At 39.4% G+C, this 22188-nt stretch overlaps 1 protein-coding gene across 2 annotated transcripts in view; it reads right to left on the bottom strand.

Annotated features, from left to right (window-relative positions):
- The window catches only part of trim9 (tripartite motif containing 9), a 56284-nt gene extending 36633 nt beyond the window's left edge, over positions 1 to 19651 (bottom strand). For both annotated transcript variants that reach the window (XM_059990543.1, XM_059990550.1), the window contains exon 1: positions 18875 to 19651. In XM_059990543.1, coding sequence (XP_059846526.1) covers positions 18875 to 19651 — 777 coding nt within the window. The remainder of the gene's footprint in view (positions 1 to 18874) is intronic.
- Positions 19652 to 22188: the final 2537 nt, after the last annotated feature.

Raw genomic sequence — 22188 nt, 5'->3', positions numbered from 1 at the left:
GTAAAGTTCTTGTTTTCTGATCCATAGATAGTTTTACATGTTTTATAAAACCATGGAATGCTTGTTTTACAGATTTTTTTTCGGGGCAGTTTTCCTACTGGTAGAAATAGTAGTCAAATAGACTTCAGCAAAATCAAGACGTACATAAATCGTAAATCTTAAAATGCATCTTCAGTTTTTTTCACTATTACGACAAAGATGAAATATAAATTGTCAAATGATCAGCATTTTCTCAATTTTTGCAAGTTCATGTGATATCAATTTAGAAATTAGTTCTGAGCTTCTACTGAAGTATTTTAACAAAAAGAAAGCTGCCAATGAACTAGCAATAGGAGAGACAAATTAATTAGCAAATTTAAAGTCATGAAATTAATGGGAATTTGATTACAAGTCTAGCAAAGAGAGAAAAAGCTGAGTGGGGAGAGCATAAACACAGAAAATTCTGCGGGTAACACCCACAAATTCTGCAAGGGGTAGAAATCCAGTGCAACATGCTAGAGGAACTCAGCAGGTCAGACAGTGTCTATAGAAATGAATAAACAGTCCTGATGAAAACATCGACTGTTTATTTACTTCCACAGAGGTTGCTTGTCCTGCTGAGCTCTTCCTACGTTTTGCGCCGAGTTGGGAGAGGTCACTTTTCAGCCCAAAGGAAAGTTCACTGTGATGTTCCCATGTGCTTTAATAAAAAAAACTGCTTTCATTGTTGTGCAATAATTACATTTACTTGGATACTTGAACAGCTGTGACCTGTTGGGCTGCAATCTACTGCTGGAAGGTCCTGGACTTGAAACGTTCACTTTCTCCATAGAGTGTCTCCAATATTTTCTGCTTATATTTCTGATTTACAACATCTGAAGACCTCAAGGTTTTTATAGTTTTAGGATACAAATTTTGGGGAGTAGAAGGTAAGATCAGAGGGTGGATAGTATGATCTTCCTTTGTCAGTAGCATCAAATAATCAAGAGCTTTCAAAAGAACTCAACAGAGCATGCACCTCAGTTTTATTATAACAAAAGCTACCAAATACAATCAATATGTTTTGGTTATTGGGAACTGGTGAGTTTTAAGGAAATTAATACTGAAGCACATACTTTAGCAAACATTCTATAGCATCATTGTAGATGGTACTGTGTTCAAATAGACAGCAAAATTATTACTGATATGAATTTCAATTTGGTAAGAGATTCACAATTAAATAAAAAAAACTATCTGCACCTTGCAGCTCCATTAAGGGTGACCTTCCATCTCAATTCCAATTACTACAACACACTCCATTCAAGTCTCACTCCCATGTTATTATTACCCATTTCAATTTTTTGCCTACCTTTCTAATATCCAGCTACTTCATTATTGAATAAGTGTCTGAAGCCAGTTAATTATTTTTACAATTCTCTTTTAAGAAAGTTGTCCTCAAGTTGATGAGAATACATTGAAAGATCAGTTGTGTGTACAGCATACAAACCATTTATAATGAGGTATTTGAACTGGTTAGATTAACATGACAAAAATCCTCTGCAAATTGCTTTGATGGCTTTAATAGATTACCCAAAAATAAAATGATGCAATACACGATTTACTAATAATCAATTGTAACATCTTTCAATTCATGCAAAGCAAGTGGATCAGAATACACCAGGAAGAACAACCGATTCCTGCTATCTGCATGAATTTTAAAGCTTCCAGCTGATCTGTGAAGCTACCTTCATGCCTGAAACTCTAAATACTGCTGAATGCCATTAAAACCTTTGAAATCTTAACATAATCGAATCACACACTTGCCTACTACACTAGTTAACAGCATCCACACCTTAAATATTTACTATAATACCTGCAATTTAGATTTTAATAATGATAAAATATTGTTGACCTCAGAAAACATTTAAAGAGAGCTATGTGAGGTACAACTACTGCTTTGCTAATAAAAACAAAAGTTGCTGTAAATATTCAGCAGATCTGGCAGCACAAGTGGTGAAAGAATCAAGAATTAACATTTCAGTTCAGGTGTGGAAAATTGAGAAAACGTATGCATTTTAAATTGCAGAGAAGAATAAGGTGCAGGGGAGGAAATGTCTGGGTTGGGCAGGTGGCAAAATGCTTTTGGTGGTGTCCACATTATAGATGAATGAAGGTGGTTAGGGAGAGAAAAGAAGAAAATATTGGAACTGCATATTGATGAATACAACAGTTGCTCGAAAACTGAAACACAAGAGACACAAAAGAGAATGCTGGAAAACCCTACAAAATCAGGCAGCATCTGTAGAGAAAGCTGTTGAGTTATAACTACAGGATGATCTCATATTGCAACTGGTTGGTTCTGACAAACTGGAGAGGCTGCTTATGGGAACTTGTTGAACTCCGTATTCAGTTCCAAGGGCTGCAGCACACCTCAATGGAAAATGAGGTGCTGTTCCTTCAGCTTACTTTGTATTTATTACATCAGCGTAGGAGGACAATATCAGAACGTCATACAGAAAGTATTTCTTACTTCTTACTGATTTCCTCAGGATCAAAGCTTTGTGGAATCAGAGAGAAAGTCAACGTGGGAACTTTAGACATTTACGTAGATGTGCAGGTGCCCAGTAGGGTCAGCAGGTAGACAATTTCCTCAATTTAAACTTCTATATGCTCCCACTGCATGGATTCAATATTTTCAGTACCATTCTGAATATGGTACTTGAGGAAGATATTCCATAGACTTAACTGAATGGTGGAGTTAAAAGCTTTATGTGTACATCAATATATATTAAAGATATCTTGCCTACCTGCTGCAGTACCCATTGGAGGTGCTGCAGGTCAAGAATATTTAACAGTAACAGCAGGACACCTTGGAGTGGGGAGGTTGAACTGCTTGTTGTTGAGTACATATCTGTATGAATCACATAGGTTAAATATAAGGATGAGGTCCTACAAGCTGAATAGCAGAAATTAGGTGCAAAGTTACAAAGTAGGACCTTGAAGACAGTCATCTCAGGAATACTCCAAACAGGAAGATATTGGATAACTATGTATAGGAAGGATTCTGATTCCCAGGACCTTGGGACTAATTCTGGGGAAGGTAGGTGACACTGGAACCAGTTTTGGGAAAGGTATGTCTTGTACAAATTTGATAAGGTACACCTGGTCACAACAAGGAGCAATGCTGTCACTTGGGGAGGATTTTGCTGTTACTATCAGGGCAAACATAAGCAGGCAAGGCAGGGAAGGTAACTTGGGCAGAATGATAGAGGGCAAGGTCAAAAATGAAAGACAGCAAAAGCAGCAGCAAATTTGGAAGGGGGGGAGAGAGAGAAAGGTGAGAGCCAAATAGAGTGCAAATAAGAGAGGACACAATGCTAAAAAGGAAAGTCTAAATGATTGTGCCTGATGTGTGGAGCATTCAGAGCAAGGCTGTTAAACAACGTGCAAATAAATATAAGCATTTCTGATACTATTGGTAATACAGAGGCATATCTGTAGGTGACCAATGCAAATTGACCATCCAGGTGTACTCAGTATGTAAGGACAGGAGAAACGGGGGAAAGGAGGTTGTTAGTGAAGAAGGAAATTTTCATGTTGGAAAATGCATGGTCATGCACTTTGGTAGTAGAAATAATTGTGCAGACTATTTTCTAAACAGAGAATCCAGGAATCTGAAATGCAAAGGGACTTGGGAGTCCTTGTGCAGAACACCCTAAAGGTTAACTAGCAGTTTGAGTCGGTGGTGAGGAAGGCAAATGCCATGATAGCGTTCATTTCAAGAGGTCTGGAATACAAGAGCAAGGATGTGATGCTGAGGCTTTATGAGGCACTGGTGAGGCCTCACCTTGAGTATTGTGAACAGTTTTGGGCCGCTCATCTTGGAAAAGATCTGCTGGCATTGGAGAAGGTCCAGAGGAGGTTCACAAGGATGATTCCAGGAACAAAAGGGTTATCATACGAGGAACATTTGATAGCTCTGGGTCTGTACTTGCTGGAATTTAGAAGGATTTGGGGGGGGGGGGGGGAGTCTCATTGAAACCTTTCAAATGTTGAAAGGCCTAGACCAAGTAGATGTGGAAAGAATGTTTCCCATGGTGAGAGAGTCTGGGATGAGAGGGCACAGCCTCCGGACAAAAGGGCACCCTTTCAAAACAGATGTGGAGTAATTTCTTTAGCCAAAGGGTGGTGAGTTTGTGGAATTTATTGCCACATGCAGCTATGGAAGCCAGGTTATTGGGTGTTTTTAAGGCAGAGATAAATAGGTTCTTGATTGGACATAGCATCAAAGGTTATGGGGAGAAGGCTGGGAACTGGGATTGAGGAGGAGATAGGAAAAAGGATCAACCATAATTGAATGGTGGAGCAGACTTGATAGCCCAGATGGCCTAATTCTGCTCCTATGTCTTGTGGTCTTACGGAAATTATTTTAATTGCAAAGATTTTCTGATTGGTCTCAGAAAATCATGAAACAGAATATATTCAGTTGAAACTAAGATATTAAGTATTAGAATCAGATTCCTCATCCTCAACATAAAGAACTACAAGGATATTAGGCAGGAATTGGTTATGAGGCGCTATTTGGGAATGAAAGATAGGTGAAGTCAAAGGCTGGAACTTATAGATCAGTAAGTCTAACATCACCAGTAGGGAAATGTAAGAATCCATGACAAAAACAGAACTTGGAAAACATATATTGGATTGGATACAGTCAGTTAGTAGTGTTACATACCATAGGATATTTGTTCCCAATTAAAGCTGGACTTAAACTAAGAAAATCAATGTTCCTATTAAGAAAAGTCAAATTTGCTCCAAAAATTTTCTAAGAATCAAGATTTTAACAAAATTATTTCTGACACCTCACGACATTCAAAAAAATGGTAGCCTAACTTGAGATTCATCTCACTTTTTCTACTGTCCATGAATTTTTCATGCAATTCTAACCACTCAGGTTATGCCTAGGAGCTTTAATTAAAACAATCCAATTTCTTGCAGTTATATCAATCTGCAAGTAATTGGATTGTACAGAATAAATTTACATTTATTTAATAGTTGGCACATCAATATGAATCATATTATTCCTCAAGATAACACATTAGCAATGAATGATGACTTGAAGATTATGAAGCAATTTCTGCATTTGTAACAGAAGATAAACTGCTCCTTAATCTCAGTTTGAGCTAACATAAAATACATTACCTAAATTGCAGATTTCTCAAAATACTCATCACTTTGCATGATTGCTATGAAACAAAGCATGTTTGTATTAGTCAGCTCTATACATTCCAACAAACTGTAAGAATGGCAAACATAAAAATTTCCAGATAATCAATTATTAAAATTTTACATGCAATAATTTTAACAAATACCAAATTGTATTGTATTCTCATTTTGTTTTGTTATACTTCTCACTGTTCATTTCTGATGGACAATCCAACCGATCTATTTGTGTAGATAAGCTATCAACTTACAACTGCTAACAAAGTTATTTCACTGCAGACCACTACTGAAACTACAGAATAAATTAGGAATGTCTGAAAGGCTATTACTTGCTTGAGCTTCCATTTGATCCTCAGAAACCAAAAGTCTTCATTATTCTAAACCAGGTGTTGCAAAGCAAATCAATAAAGAAATGCTGCATTATATTGTTCTTTTCTCCTTGTGGTGGGGAAAGGGGGTGGAAGAGGGCATTTGGAAAAAATAAATCAGATCATGAAAGGCTTGGATTAGTTGCAACAAATCTCTGGCTGAACAGAGCAAGCAGGCTTTTAAAATTAGAGATCCAGCAAATGAGACAGAATATTGCTTTACTTCTGTAGCATTAAATAATCAGAGAGGTTGTAAATAATTTTCTCTTACAGGTCTTGAAACCATTTCAATCTCATTCCCTGATGCTACAATTCTCATAACCCATCTCTGAACATAGATATGAACCTGCTGTATTTTGGCACAAAGTCAACAATAATTTCAAGGCTTTGTCGCAAAACAAAGTAAATAAAATTGTAACTTCAGCATTCTTTCATCTCCCACTTTATTTATAGAAACATAGAAAACCCACAGCACAATATAGGCCCTTCTGCCCACAAAGATGTGCCAAACATGTCCCTAACTTAGAAATTACCTAGGGTTACCCATAGCCTTCTAATTTTCTGCGCTCCATATACCTATCCAGGAGTCTCTTAAAAGACCCTATTGTATCCGCCTCCATCACCATTGCCGGCAGCCCATTCCACACACTCACCGCTCTCTACATAAAAAAAAAACTTACCCGACATCTCCTCTGTACCTGCTTCCAAGCACCTTAAAACTGTGCCCTCTCGTGCTAGCCATTTCAGCCCTGGGAAAAAGCCTCAGACTACCCACATAATCAATGCCTCTTATATATCAATTCATGCACAGTGCAACAAAAAAAAACAAAATTCACACATGTAAAAGTATTTGGGGCAAAATCAAGATACTGATTCATCCAAAGCCTGAACTGAAATACGTATTTCGGCTACCCTGCAGTTATGATCAAACATAGAGAACTTCAACCTGCCTTTGCAGCATTGTTAAATTATCAGAACTAATTTATTGTCATCAAAGATCTTACTGCAGTCTTGCGTTTTTTTTGAATTAACAAAGCTTTTTGATAATCATGATGTTGCAAAGTCCATAACATAATTGAGCACAATTCAGACTACATCAGATTCAGCTTTAAATTAATGGTGGATTTTGCTAAAAGAAATTCATTTGTATAGCTCTCAAATCATCTGAATATGTTTCAACCAAATGCCCATAATTATTTTTGACGTTAGTTCTCACTCTAGTGGGAAAATGTGCACATAAAGTCACACAAGCACTAAGGTATATGATAAAATAATTATGAAATATTGCTGACTACTAAAACAATTATGTTATTCAGTTAAATTCCTAGCAACAAAAATGCAGTCTAAATAAGTGGCCATAACTACAATGTATTAAATAATCCAATTATATGTTGAACCCAATTTCATTATACATAGCGATTTCCATGCAAAGTATGCTCTTTCTTAGGAATCCTCGTCTTTCCTCAAATCTAAACACTTTAACACACTTATTTAGGTTTGAGGAAATGTTTTGTTTCATTAAATCTAATGCAAAATGTTAATTCCAAATTGAGGCAAATTGTAATTTTCGATTTTGGTGCCCACATCCTCTAAACAATGAATAATAAGATCATCAAATGTCAGAAAAATTCAATGTAAATCGATTTGTTATTTTAATGATTTACAAGTTCTGGGATCATTTGTGATAACAGAAAGATTTATATTTCTATGTAATATTTTTTCATTGCTGATCAAAATGTCTGATGGGGATCACTTAGCTTTTTTCCCAAAGAAAACAAAGTAATATTTGTTCAATTTTTAAATTTGATTTCTGGTGACTAGTTCTCGGGGGGTTCATTTAAAATGAGGTTTAACCAATGAATAATATCCCTTGTCCAAAGCAGCACCAAAATTAATTTTCTTTCAATTTCCAATTTCCCCTAGGCTTCATTAAAAATACATATTACTCTAATGACCATGAAATATTAGCATGTTGTGATGAAATAGGACAGTTAAATACTTAATAAAATCACAAAGATACCAATACTTAAATAGTCCCTATTAACAAGACTGAACCAGTAAAAGACAAAGCTGACACAGAGTACTATAGTCTGACAAAAATGAATCATTAGATCTAAAATTACAAACCCTAACCTTCAGAATGATAACCATTATTGGCCAGCAAGTGACATGGTGCATTCATTCCAATGAACACAATGTACCAGTGTACTTCATTCTGAGCTCTTAATTGCCCCACACAGTAAAGTCATGATTCTATTTAGATGGTGACAATAATGGAGGGAGGGGTAATGGACCTCAGGCTATGATGTAGAATAGAGTCAAACAAGGTTATATGCAGCTTTACCCTCTCAACACACATCCCATCACTTCTGTCAATTGTAAAAGCCCTGAAACCAAACCTTTCACAAAAGAAAGTATTGATCCATGCCCTCCTCATTTCAGTCTTACGTCAAGCAACTCCATTACTGTAGATCAATAAAATATTCCAGTAACCATGTTATCTTTTTGACTGAATACTAAACAAGCTTTTTTTTAAAACTTATTGCTTTAAGGTTTACGTTGTTGGCCCGGAAGCAGCACTGCGTGAATCAATGAAGGGAAGGCAGATGCTGGAATATGGAGCAAAAAAAAAGCTGCTTGAGGAACTCAGGAGGTCAGATAGCATTTGTGGAGCGAAACAAGCAGCCGACAGACCAGATGAAGGGCCTTGACCCGAAATGTCAACTGTCTTTTTCCATCCAGAAATGCGATCAAAATGCTCCTCTGCAGCGGGGAGCTGTCAGTGGTTCTGAATAAATAGGTAATGACATTTGGACAAACGAGGCAAATGCCATACAATGAAAATGGATCAATCTTTTTTGAAAATATGTGCACATTTGAATATTAAACTGTTTTTCAATAATTGCAGCACAGCATTTATATACAATCTTAAGGAAGATGGATAGCTTGTTTTAAGAATATTAAAGATTAAGGGGGATGAAATTAGAGTAGATGGCTTACATGGAGCTCTTGACTCGCTGCTTGCACTGTAACATGCTATATTCTATAACCACCCTGCAACTAATTAATGATCTTTTAAATTCTAATTAATGTGATCTTTTAAAAATGCAAAATTCTTGCAAATAATCTTTCCCTTTTAAATCATAACATGCACTCAAAAGTTAAAATAAAAACACCAAAACAAATTACTGGCAATGGGGGAAATCAATGCAAAATGTCTGCGTTGATATTCTGTGTAGTGAGGGATGAGGATTGGGGTTCAGAACAAAGGCATATTTTGTTTTACTTTTGAGTTTCCCTCCATAATATTTCTTGAGCCTTCTTCCTTTTCCATACTAATAATTTTTTAAACATAGTCCACTCCTTTTCCTTCAACACCCACCACCCTCATCCCCACAACCCCATAAAGCTCCCAATGATGATTCTATTCCTTTGAATGGTGCCGTAACCTACTTACAGGCTATAAGATATAGAAGTACAAGCAGGCTATTTGGCCCATCTAGTCTGCTTCATTATTCCATAATGGCTGATTGATTATCCCTCTCATAACCTTTGACACTCTGATGTCCTTACTACTCAAGAACCTATCAACTTTCACTAAATATATCCAATAACTAGGCCTCTACAGCTATCTGTGGCAATTAACTCCACAGATTTATCACCCTCTGGTGAAAGAAATTTCTCCTCATCTCTGTTCTAAAGAAGTGTAATTCTATTCTCAGGCTGTGTCCTCTGTCTTAGACTCTCCCACTATTGGAAACAACTACACCACATCCATTCTATCTAGGTCTTTTAATATTCAATAGATTTCAATGAGACAACACCGCACCCCCCCCCCCCCAAGTTTTTCTTAACTCCAGCAAGTACAGGTTCAGAACCATCAAACTGTCTCCATACATTAACCCTTCCTGGAATCATTAACCCTTCATTTCTGGGATCATTCTTGTGAACTTCCTCTGGACCCTCTCCAATGGCAGCACATCATTTTTTTTATTACATATGGGACACAAAACTATTTACAATATTCCAGATGTGTTTTGACCAATGCCTGTAAAGTCTCAGCATTACAACCTCATTTTTATATTCCAGCCCTCTTGAAATGAATGTTAACATTGCATTTGCCTTCCTTCCATACTACAGGACCAGATATTCAATTTCCTTGTTCAAAAGACCTCTTCTTAAAAATTTTAACTCTTCAATCCTGAAGTCCTTAACATCAAAACTATTTAAGGTCACTGTTCTCATTGACCCAGGTTCGATCTCCGCAATTTATCCATGACTTAACTCTTGCCATTGCACCCATATGAGAAGATCACAGGCCTATCTGCAGATGGGAGCCCTGCATGGCTATTCCTAATCCCATTGCTGTGAAGTGGCTATAAATCAGAGTCTGATATACTGGTTGGCAAAATTCCACTAAACTTATAAAGACACAAACTCACAGATGATCTTAATTCTGGATCATTTTCCTCTAATAGATGTGAACCACAACACTTGGATATCAAGTCCTAGTTTTACTGTAAATGCAAGAAATAAGAATCCTGTTATTTTAAAATGAAATTGGGGATCACGAAATCTCACAATATGGCCAATAGTTCACCATTTCTGAACTATATATATACTGCTACAAATGATTTCTGAAATTTGTGTTGTTTTTAAAATCCATCTACTCAACTCAGAAACAGACTCATTATTAAAATATAGTTTCACATACTCCAACTTCAATATTTTTCTGCCTTGAAGCTACTATACTTCCATACCTATGGCTAAAGTGTGTGGAAAATACCACCTTATTCACTGTGGACTGAAGGTTGAACATACATTCTTTTGATATTCCCAGAAATAAGAATAATACCAACATATAACATTCTTCTTCAGCTCTATCTCTTGTGCCTATCACCTCCCGACTTTTTATTTCACCTCTTTTCCCCAACCTTGTTTCATCTATCACCTGCCAGCTTGTGGTCCTCCCCTCCCCCTCCACCTTCTTATTATTTCCCCTTCCTTTCCAGCCTTGATGACAGGTCTCTGCCTGTAATGTCAATGGTTTATTCACCGCTATTGGTGATGCCTGACCTGGAGTTTCTCCAGCATTTTGTGTGTGTTGCTCAAGATTCCCAGCATCTGCAGAATCTTGTGTTTTTAATGTGAAAATTGTTGTTTTGCAGCAGCAGCACAGTGCAAAGACAAAAATCTATATAAGGTACAAAAAAAAATCATGCAATAAAAGGAAAACTGAGATGGATTCATGTACTTTTCAGAAATGTGATGTAGATTGACAAATGAGATTCAGAACACTGACCACTTTTCCATAAACTAGCTGACAGGTACCAAAGTCAACTATGACATAACCACCTGATTTTCTGAAACCAGCAGATCTAAGAACCAAACTGAAACCATGATACTCACTGTCTGAATCTGTTGAGCAATCAAAGCCTTGCTCAAGTGACACCATTATTTGCTGTCACTTTTCATGCTCAGCAGCCTTTGTGTAGCAGCATATTGCAGGCAAAAAGGTGTCTGCAAAAATTTCAGCCAGCGGTCTTTTATTCCAATGGGAAAATAGCCCTAACAAGAGAAAATCTCCAGATGCTAGTAATCTGAGCAACACACACAAAATGCTGGAGGAACTCAGCTGGCCAGGCAGTATCTATGGAATAAAAATACAGTTGATGTTTCGGGCCAAAACCCTTTGGCAGGACTGGGGGTAAAAGCTGAGAAGTATATTTAAATGATGAATGGGTGAGGGGAGAGAGAACCACCAGGTGATAGGTGAAAGTTAATTGGTGAGAAGAGGTGAGAGAGTGAAAAGGGGATGGGACATGACGTAAGTGGGGGGTGAGGTTTGGTGGGCATTACTAGAAGTTTGAGAAATCGATGTTCATGCCATCAGGTTGGAGGCTACCCAGCCGGAATACAAGGTGTTGTTCTTCCAAGGTGTGGCCTCATCATGACAGTGGAGGAGGCTATGGGTGGACGTACTGGAATGGGAATGGGAAGTGGTATTAAAATGGGTGGCCACGGGGAGATGCCGTTTGTTCTGGCAAATGGAGTGTAGATGCTTGACGAAGTGGTCTCCCAATCTATGTCAGGTCACACTGATGCACAGGAGGCCTCACCAGGAGTACTGAACACAGTAAATGACCCCAACAGACTCACAGGTGAAGTGTCACCTCACCTGGAAGGACTGTTTAGAGCCCTGGATGATGGTGAGGGAGGAGGTGTAGGGGCAGGTGCAGCACTTGCTCTGCTTGAAAGGATAAGTGGCAGGAGGGAGATCAGTGGGGAGGGGCAAATGGACAAGGGAGTTGTGTAGGGAGCGATCCCTGCAGAAGGCAGAAAGTGGGGGGGGGGGGGAAGGGAAAGATGTGCTTGGTGGTGGGATCCCGTAGGAAGTGGCGGAAGTTTTGGAGAATTATGTGCTGGGTTCTGAGGCTGGTGGGGTGGTAGGTTAGGATAAAAGGAACCCTATCCCTAGTGGGATGGCAGGAGGACGGGTTAAGAGAAGATGTGCGTGAAATGGAAGAGTTGCAGTCAACAGCAGCGCTGATAGTGGAGGAAGGGAAGCCCCTTTTTCTTTAAGAAAGGAGGACATCTCCTTTGCTCCAGAATGAAAAGCCTCATCCTGAGAGCAGATGCAGCGGAGACATAGGAATTGAGAAAGTGAGATGACATTTTTACAAGTAGTAGGGTGGGACAAGGTGTAGTCTAGGTAGATGTGAGAGTCCATGGATTTGTAATGGACATCAGTGGATAAACTGTCTCCAGAGGTACAGACAATGAGAAGGGAGGTGTCGATAAAAGAACAGGTGAATTTGAGGGCAGAGTGCAGGTGGAAGTTGAAGGCAAAGTGGATGAAGTTGACAAGTTCAGCATGGGTTCAGGAAGCAGTACCATTACAATCATCAATGTAGCGTAGGAAAAGTGTGGGACAGTCACCAGTGTAGGCTTGGAACATAGACTGTTCCACATGGCTGACAAACAGGGACCCATGCGATTGCTCATGGGTACCCCTTTTGTTTGAAGGAAGTGGGAGGAGCCCAAGGAGAAATTATTGAAAATAGCCCTCCCTCCTCTCTCCAGCCAAAAGTGGTTGCTCCAGCTCTCAAAGTCATGATAACAACTGAAAACAGAATTAGAATGCTACTGATCAGACAGTTACAAACTGGATTTTTTTACATTTTTAATTTAGAGGTACAGCACAGTACAGGTCCCCTTCTGGCCCAGTGAACCTATACTGCCCAATTACATGCATGAGACCAATTAACCTGCATGTATTTGTATTGTGGGAAGAAACCAGAGCACCTGGAGGAAAGAAATCGATCATGGGGAAGAAGCACTGCTCCTTACAGACAGCAGCTGAATTGAAGTCAGGTCACTGGTGCTGTAACAGTGTTACAGTAAATACTACACTATCATACCACTTGATTACTGGAATCCCCGTAAAGAAGCAGACAATTACAACATTAATATTCACAAAACTGGAAATATGAAACGTTATTACAGAATTCTGGCAAATTTTCAGATTGCTCTAGTATATGACAGCAATTTACACGTTATATCTTGAGACTCACCATGATTCTTCATTTTGTCCTCAATAAAATGCTCTTTCCATTACTGGCCTTTATGAATTTCTTCACACAAAATGCTGGTGGAACGCAGTAGGCCAGGCAGCATCTACAGGAAGAAGTACAGTCACTTTCAAATCTTTTACTATCTCTTCTTTCAGTTAGTCCTGATGAAGGGTCTCAGCCCGAAATGGCGACTGTAATTCTTCCTGTAGATTCTGCCTGGCCTGCTGCGTTCCACCAGCACTTTGTGCGTGTTGCTTGATCTTCCAGCATCTGCAGATTTTCTCGTGTTTGCGTTTATGAATTACTTTTCATTTTCTTATGCATGAACATTTTTCAAAGTTAATTAAGTATAAGACCCATCATATAACTTATTTATATTAACATTCAAAGGAAATGGTTACAATAATTTTATGGAACTTCCATAAACCATTATAGTATTATGTTTCTCGTACATATCTAGGTACAGGAGTTCTGACCAAATGTTCCTCTTACTAAATTTCAAATTAAACCCTGTTACGGATCAAGCAAAACTATTTTCTTTAGGTGACCTTCTAAAAGATTGACGACCAAAGGTTGAAAGAAGAGCCCTGATGGGGGAAGTTACATGTCAAAACAGAAAGCAAATAAATGTCTTCTCACATACCACTAAAAAAAGCTTGTAAAGACATTACAAGACGTCACTTAGAAGATACAGTAAAGATGTGGAAGAAGGTCTTCAGGTCAAATGAGACTAGAGTGGAATTTTTTGACCTGAACACTAAGTGGTATGTGTGGCGTAAATATAATGCTGTGCATTACGTCCCTACTGTAAAACATTGTGGAAGTAGCATCTTGTTAAGGGGATGCTTTTCAGCAGCAGCGACTGGAAATCTGGTCAGGATTGATGGAAAGATTAATGCTTCTGAATACAGAGAAATACTACATCAAAACCTGCTTGCCTCTGCTAGAAAGCTTAAGCTGGGCAGGAAGTTCATCTTTCAGCAGGACAATAACCCAGACTACACTGCCAGAGCAATCATGGAGTGGATTCAAATGAAGAAAATTGATGTCCTTGAATAGCCCAGTCAGAATCTTGACTTTAAACCGATCAGACATCTCTGGCAAGACCTCAGACTTGCTAACTACCACTTCTCCTCAACTACCCTGGCATAGCTTGAGCAATTTTGCAAGGAGGAATGGGGAAATCATGCTCCATCGCATTGTGCAAAGCTAATAGACTTAACCAAAAATACCAGTGGCTATAATAGCTTCAAGAGATGGTTCAACTGAATACTGACCAAAGGTGGATGAATACTTTTGAACTGCTGACATTTCAGTTTTTTGAATCTTTAGTTGTTCATGCTTTACAATTGTTCCTCTTTTTTCAGCTCTAATGTGAATAAAGGAGTATGTGATTCACAAATAAAAATTCTCAGTTAAATTGATCGAAGTCCCTGGTTGTAATACTCATTCATGTGAACTGGGGACAGAATACTTTCACAAGTCACTGGATGCTTTCTCCCTGAATTGATCTTAAGATTGGATGGGGTGGTTAGAAAGAGGGGAAAGAGGAAGGAAAAGCATTGTAACTCCTTTCCCTATACTTTCATGGTAGAAAAAATGGCTGGGAACCCCTGCCCAGGTGAGATATTAAATGAGTTTTTTTAAAAAAAAGGAATGATCAGTAAAACATCAATCGTCAACTTTCGATGGCAGCTTAAGCTTCCAATCTTCAAATAGATATACATACAGAGTGTGTTTTTCAGCTGTTTTCTGGACCAAGATTGGCAGATTTTGTTGTGTGGTTGGCATCCGTCTGTCTCGAAGGACAATGGGTGATGATCATCATCACAAGCCTGGCTGGAAGGTCTGGAGATCCTGAGATGCCCAGTTATCAAGACCTGCCCCCCCCCCCTCGGCCTCACCAGTGTAGTCCAAAGGAAAGCTTATAAGCAATATGTTTGGCACTAGCTTGGCTACAGGAGCTGCCGGAAGGATGCTCAATGATATCCAGCCGCCTTAGGAGCTCCATTCCAGATTTGCTGTCGGGGTTTACTCTTGTAGCATTCGTCTCTCCGAGGCTGCACACAAGACAGAGGGGCTATTTACCCATAGGTGGGGATCTGGTTCACCAGCACCAGGGCATGTCCACACACTGGTGGGCCTGTGTGCTATGTGTGCAGGGTACAGAGCTCTTCCCCATCCTCTGAAGTTCAGCCCGAGTCTGAAAGGAGTTCAGGTTCCGTGTGTTGCCAGCAAGGAGGTACTACATGAGGCTTGCTGTTGGAAAGGCTATGAAAGACTCACATATTCAGCTCTCCTTTTCGCAAGACTGCTAGCCAGCTGTGGAAGTGGCAAGTGAGAGTGATACGATATTACCACACTAAATGCATCACATGCATTTGTTGTATGACCACATATGTAATCCGAATCTGATTCAAGTTAGTGTTGAATAAGGTGCAAATGTCAAGGAGAAAGGAAAGTACTTTGCTAAGAAGACCCATCTTGCTATGGAGATCCTTCATTAACTATGAAAAGGATTTGGACTTAACAGAAGGTTAAAAGAGTATTACTTTCTGTAGACAATACAGCTTCCAAAATTTGTAGAAAATTTATATTATTTATTTATTGATTTTTGAATTGTATTATAAATACCTGTTAAATTTTACACATTTTTATTTATAGATTACCACTTGTTGAAATAGGAGAAGCTTTTTTTGTGTGTGTTGTTTGTTGTGTTAATACAGCAACTTATGTATTTTCTGAAAAATATAAGAAAGTACAGGAAGGTAAAAGCTGTATTTTGTGGTATTAAAATGCAAGTAAAATATTGTGGGGGAAAAAAGACATTTATGAACAGGTTAAATGGCTGTCAGAAAATTAATCCACAACTATATGCCTTTGCCTTATATTGTGCATCCCTATTCCACTGGCAAAACAAAGTCATTAGAACCATAACTCCTTACAAAGGCAACTGTTTTCCAGCAAATTAATCAACATTCTCCCAATGTACTTTCAACATCAGAAAACTGTATTTATGCAGTCTGACACACATTTCCATTTAGATTAGGTGGCCATGCAGTCAAGGAAGAATATCCAGACCTTAGGTCAAGTAGAAGCCCTACTCTATATCTACTGGAATTTGGGCTTTAGTGCTAAACTAGTTTCTATATGCCTCTTTTGAAAGTGATAACAGGTTTAAAAGGCATTGCTCAAGTCTCTCAGCCCCTACATTAAGCAAATATTTATATTGGGCTGTTTTATAGACAAATGACTGAAAAACATGTTGAAAAATCTAACTAAATTATCAATGTCGACACTGAAATTTGCAATAAATCCAAATTTTTTATATATTCACAAATACCATTTTGTGAAACAATATGAATAAGAAGGCACCAATAATGGATAAGAAGTCCCAATAATGTGCATAAAATTCGATTCGCGATTAATAGAAGTAGCTATCTTAAAAAATCTATTCATAGGAATGGTGGCATACAACTGCTTGAAGTTTTCTTTTGTACCATATGCAAATGCAGCCAGTTTCATTCTAATTAGCATCATCAATGAAGTAAATGGCAACAATAAATTATACCCCAAACTTTAAAAAGGCAGTGGCACACTGACATTAAATATAAGGTAATACTGAAACAAAAATACCAAAAACAGAAACTAAAATTAATATTTTTCTGATATTAGAAATGTTTATCAAACTCTGCTTATTTTTTATGGCCTACACTATCTAGTATGAAGTGAATAGTAACAAGAGACTAATGGAATTAAACTAACCTCCATAAAGTGCCAAGAATGGAAGAAAATGAGACTCTTCTCATTAGCTTACAGCTGATGGCTGTGAACAATATGGGTCATAGGCTGTAGCGGGGGTTGGGAAAGCAGAACCACATTTGCTTTACTGTGCTCCAAACACACTTTAATATCAACAACTAGAAAAGACAGGCCATCTGCTAAGTTGCATGAAAGAATCTCTAAGAGATCTTAGTAAAAAAAAACCCAGGGAAAAACTGTGCCAACCAAATCCAACAACACCAATAGCAGATTTTTCTACACCATCTCAACTCCACCAACAAATGTAAAGCTAATTGTAATTGTCTAAAAAATAAAGACAGTTAATTCATTTTCTTCAGAATTATAATTCTTAATTCAGAATTATAATTCAGAATTCTTCAGAATTGGGCTGGCATTTATCCTGATAAAAATGGTGTGTCTGTAAAGTGGTAACTAATAGGATTCTGAAAGGGCCAAAATTGAAACCCTAAAAACCTTCCCATTAAATGATTTAACTGTACTTACGTATGCAATACAAGTAGTTCCCATTTTTTTCTTTGAGACTCTGCTGCGGATTTTTAAAATATCCACCTGACAGAGCAGGGTGAGCCTTTGTTTAATACTCCCACTTAGTACTGCAGCAGAACCTCCGCGGAGAATTTTGTCTTTACGACTTCAGCAGTGGCTGTGGATCCAGCTCCAGTGGGTGTGCTATCAATGGAGCCAGGGATGACATCTTTTAAAAACAGCCAGTATCGCTCTACCTGTTAACTCATTAATCAGATGGAGCTGCGCTTTTGCAATTTTTCTTGTTAGTCAAATTAAAATTACAATTTGAGCAAAACATTATCGAGAAGATATAATTGCACTTGAGGGAAGTGCAATCAAGATTTATGTGAAGATACAAGGGCTGAATTTGTTTTAATCAGGAGGAAAGGCTGGAGATGCTGCCATTGTTTTTAGAAGTGACTGAGGTAGACATAATGGACATGGATTGAGTAAATGGGAAAGACCTTTAAACCTTAACATATTACTCTGTATGTAGACAAGGTCAAAACCCCGAAGCATCAATTTAAAAATATTGAAAGATTGCCTCGAGGAGGGATGAGAAGCAGCTTTTTTTTTTCATTCAAAGGTTGGAAGGGTCTGGAATACAATGCGTAGAAGGGTTGTAAACGCAGAGACGCTCGTAGCATTTAAAAGGGTACAGGAACGTGTGAACGTGAATAACCAGCAGGATTATGGACATAGTGCGGGGCATTCCTTGCTGGACAGCTCCTTTTCCAGTAACCTCCAAATGTGTAATATATTTTCGGCGAGTATATTATTCTACATAATTGTACAAACAATTTTATTCTCTGAAATCACGCTCCTTTAATTTTCTAACGTACCCTGCAACCGGGATATTCTGAAGATTCCTGCAGCGTAAAGCAGCTGCTGCTCTCAGCTCAAATACTTGAATAGCTGTCACTATGAAACGGCAGCATTTGTAACTGGGCACATGAAGGAAGAAGGAACGACACGCCGTTTGAAATTCACGCTGTTAAAGTAACTCCCACCGTCACAAGCTGGCCAACAACAGCATCATGTAAACCTTTGCAAAACGATTGAAATAAGAATTATTTGAAAGCAGCAAATGATATATAATTAACCTACAGCTGCATGACTCCATTCGATGAAAGGAGCACCACAACAATAGAATGCGTTGTTCCCTTTCTTTACTGGGGAAGGGCACCGTACAGAGGAAAAATAAGAAAACTATCTCTGGTTATACTGCACAATCCTAAATGTGCGGGGGGTGTGGGGGGGGGGGAGAAACAGTACCCATTCCTGTAGGATCAAGATTTGAGGCGCTCACCCCCAATAGTACGTTAGGACACTAACGAGGGCGGCGGGGTAATGCTGTGAAGAATCATTGTCAGTCAGCTGTGAAGAACCAAACTAAGACAGCAGGCAAGAGGTAACCCAATTTTCTGCCGTCCTAATTCTCACCTTATGAAGTTTCCACATTGCCCCGAGCGCCTTCATTTCATGACTATCATGCTTGCCCTCTTCCAGACACTGGTAACAGACGGGCGCCTTGCAGTTGACACAGTACATGCTGTGGTTCTCCAGCTCATGGTCGGTGCAGGTGGAGATCTTGCGCGGGCTCAGCCTCCTGCAGATCCTGCCTTGTGCCGGCGGCACCAGGCGATGCTTGACCAGCGGCCCGCGGGGAGGATGGCACCTCAGGCGACAAGCCTCGCAGTAGAAGACATCGCACTGCTCGCACATGACGGTGGCTTCCTTCGGCGCCTTCTCGCACAACTGGCACTTGAGGGCCACGGCCCTGCTTTGCTGGTAACGGTCAATGATGCCCTCAAGGACGCGGTTCTTGGGAAAGCCGCGGAGGCCCCGCTCGTCCAGGATCAGGCTGCGGTGGCACTGCGGGCAGGTGATGCACGAGTTGCGGGGAGGCACGGCCGGTGACGGCGGGAAGACCCTCACACCGTTCGGTGACCTCTGGCAAGGAGTGGTCGGCGCGCTCGCGAAGCCGGCGTACGAGCCGTAGCCACTGTCGGCCTCGCTGTACAGGCTCATCTTGTCCAGGTCCAGGTAGTCATAGTCGGATCCCGAGGCACGGCTCTGAGGGGACTCGGCTTCGGGCGTCTGGACCAGGATGTTGCGAGCGCAAGCCAGGCACAGGTTGTGAGAGCAGGGCAAGATGATGGGCTCTCGGAAAAAAGAGCCGCACACCGGACATTTGAGCTCCTCTTCCATTTCTTCCATTGGGGGTAATTGCAAACCCGGCGGCAGAGCGCGCCGGTCCCTGAATTCAGCAATATTGAAAGCTTTACTGCTGCACACCCGAGATCGCAGGCAGCTGCCTCCGCTGCAGTCGCCTCGCATTAAACCCTTCACCTGCTGTTCCACCCACCGCCACTCAGCGACTTTTTGATTGGCCATCCCATCCGGGCGGAATTCAAATTCGCCTGCTCATTGGTGAGCTCGGACTGTCCATCCTCGCGGCACCGCAATCGGTATATAAAGGTTGGAGAATAATAGATTACATAAAAATCTCGCGGTTCAAAAATGAGAGATAGCAAAGTGCAAAAGTTTTAACTAGAGCTCTGGGCTTCTGCTTGCTTGGAAATATCACTGTTGAGGTCGCCTCGCTAAATATTGTTGACAATAAATAATCGATTTGGCGCATGATTTCATGAAACCCGCTAAGAGTGAATATTCCACGTCCCACATTTTCCTGTTATTAACCCCTTACCGAATTTTCAACTGTTTGCAATTTCAATTTTCAATTGTTTACAAGTAGATGAAGGTTGTGCACGCATAATGGCCGTGAATCATATGTGACCAAAACACTGATGAATGCAAAGAATAAATATTTTTGTACAAATTTATATGTGGGCACTAATGTTGTCTCATAAACGACTAGTGTTATCATATAGGTATATTTAACTGAAGCCTTCACGTCTGCTTTTCACGGTACTTTTACACAGTAAATTTAAATGGTCAACCAGATTATTGAGAAATCACAATTGCACACAGAACAATTTTTAAAATTGAATTTATTTCTTTCAAACACTAACGACACAGGCATTTTATTTAGTGTTTCTACCCCGATAAAATTAAGTGAATTACTGAAAGACAGTTTCTTCTTGGAAAATAACAGGGACATGATCAATTGTTGTTTTACGTGAAAGTTTATTTTCATCGAGACCCTTAATTGCCGCATTTTGACCTCTGAGAAAAGTCTTTCGGTATGAATATATTAATGGACATTTTGGCAGAATTGACAGGGTTTTGAAAATAAGTCAATTTTATTTTGAGATTTTGCTAAAGGATACTTTGTTGTATTTTAGGATGCCGATTATGTCGATGCTTCAGTGCCAGGTTAACTTCTGTGATTTAGCTAATTTCAATTATTTTTTATTCACGTGATTAGGCCTCCGTATTCCCAAGAAGGCAACCAGGAGTAAGCCAACGAGGAAATGAGAAGAAACGACGTGGTCATTCTTTTCATTGCTTTTAGACTTGAAGTGAGACCATTTGAGAAGTACTCATTTGAGTTCTTGTCTGTGTTCCTGGAATTGAGATTTTTCAGCATTTCAGCATTTCCACAATTTAAGAAATCTCCACAGCAGCCAGATGTTGATAACTTCAATTGTCCCCCCAAAAACGTAGGTGGGTTCTCTGAAGAGAAACTGAGTCTCCGTTGAAATTGAACAAGTTTGTTGATTAATTCCTTTGAGAAATATAGGCTAAATTTATTTTGGCAATCTAGTGGACGAAAGCTGAATGCACATTATATTATTCCACCATCTGTTAATGTAACTAGTGATACAAACAATGGCAGAAAACATAACATTACCTTTAATGTACCTTTATGTTTTCCGGGAATTTCTTCGGTAGCCAGAATTGTTGTAGACACCAACATTTCGAAAATAACATACAAAACATCAGAATATTCCTAATTCATGCTTCAGATGCCCCAGAACTCGAGCCGTTCGTCTGGCTTTCATCTGCCTCAATATTTTGAGGATAAGTCAACATCTAAACGTGTAAATCAGCGCACAACATTTTTGAAGCTCGTCAACTCACTGGTCAATATGCATGGTCAGGCAAGCAATCTGTTCGTACGAGAATTGTTAGAAGAGGTGCGTTTTCCGTACGTGTCAAAGATGACGATGATGCCACAATGTGGATGTCATGGATAGATCCTCGAGGGACTGCAGTTAATGGCGGCGGAAGGGGAATTCTTTACTGGAGATGTTCTGACTTATTTCAGGAGGATATTAAAGTCCTCCTGGCAAAAGGTGTGCAGAAGTGATTTACTTCATTATTTCCAGAGGTGAAGAAGTTCATCTTCGATATTTGGCTGGTGAAGTTGGGGCTATTCTCCATGGAGCAAAGAAAGTTGAGAGTAAACTTGCTGAGGAGTGCAAGAATAAATGTTGGGGCTAGTGGCAATTGATTTAAAAGTGCTGGACAAAAGATAGAATGGGAATTAGAGGCACAAGTTTGTTATGAGAGAGTGATGATGATATGGAGCACAGGAACGTCTGGAAAGTAGAAAGTGGACCAATGTCTGCATGAAAGAATGAGGTGATCTCAAAGGGCAACCATTTGTGGGACTACAAGCAGAAAACAGCAAAGTCAACGAGAATAGCTCCTGGAGGGACAGCAAAATATTCTGTGCTTTAAAAAAAACACTAGATAAAAAAGCATTGTGAGAGATCAGTAGGTGAAGGGATGTGAGCTTTAGGAGATTAACAATCCAAGACAGTATGGAAATTAATTTTCAATAGTAT

This window comes from Hypanus sabinus, chromosome 2, assembly GCF_030144855.1.
Source record: "Hypanus sabinus isolate sHypSab1 chromosome 2, sHypSab1.hap1, whole genome shotgun sequence".
Lineage (NCBI taxonomy): Eukaryota > Metazoa > Chordata > Chondrichthyes > Myliobatiformes > Dasyatidae > Hypanus > Hypanus sabinus.
This window is presented reverse-complemented; position numbering and strand designations above follow the sequence as displayed.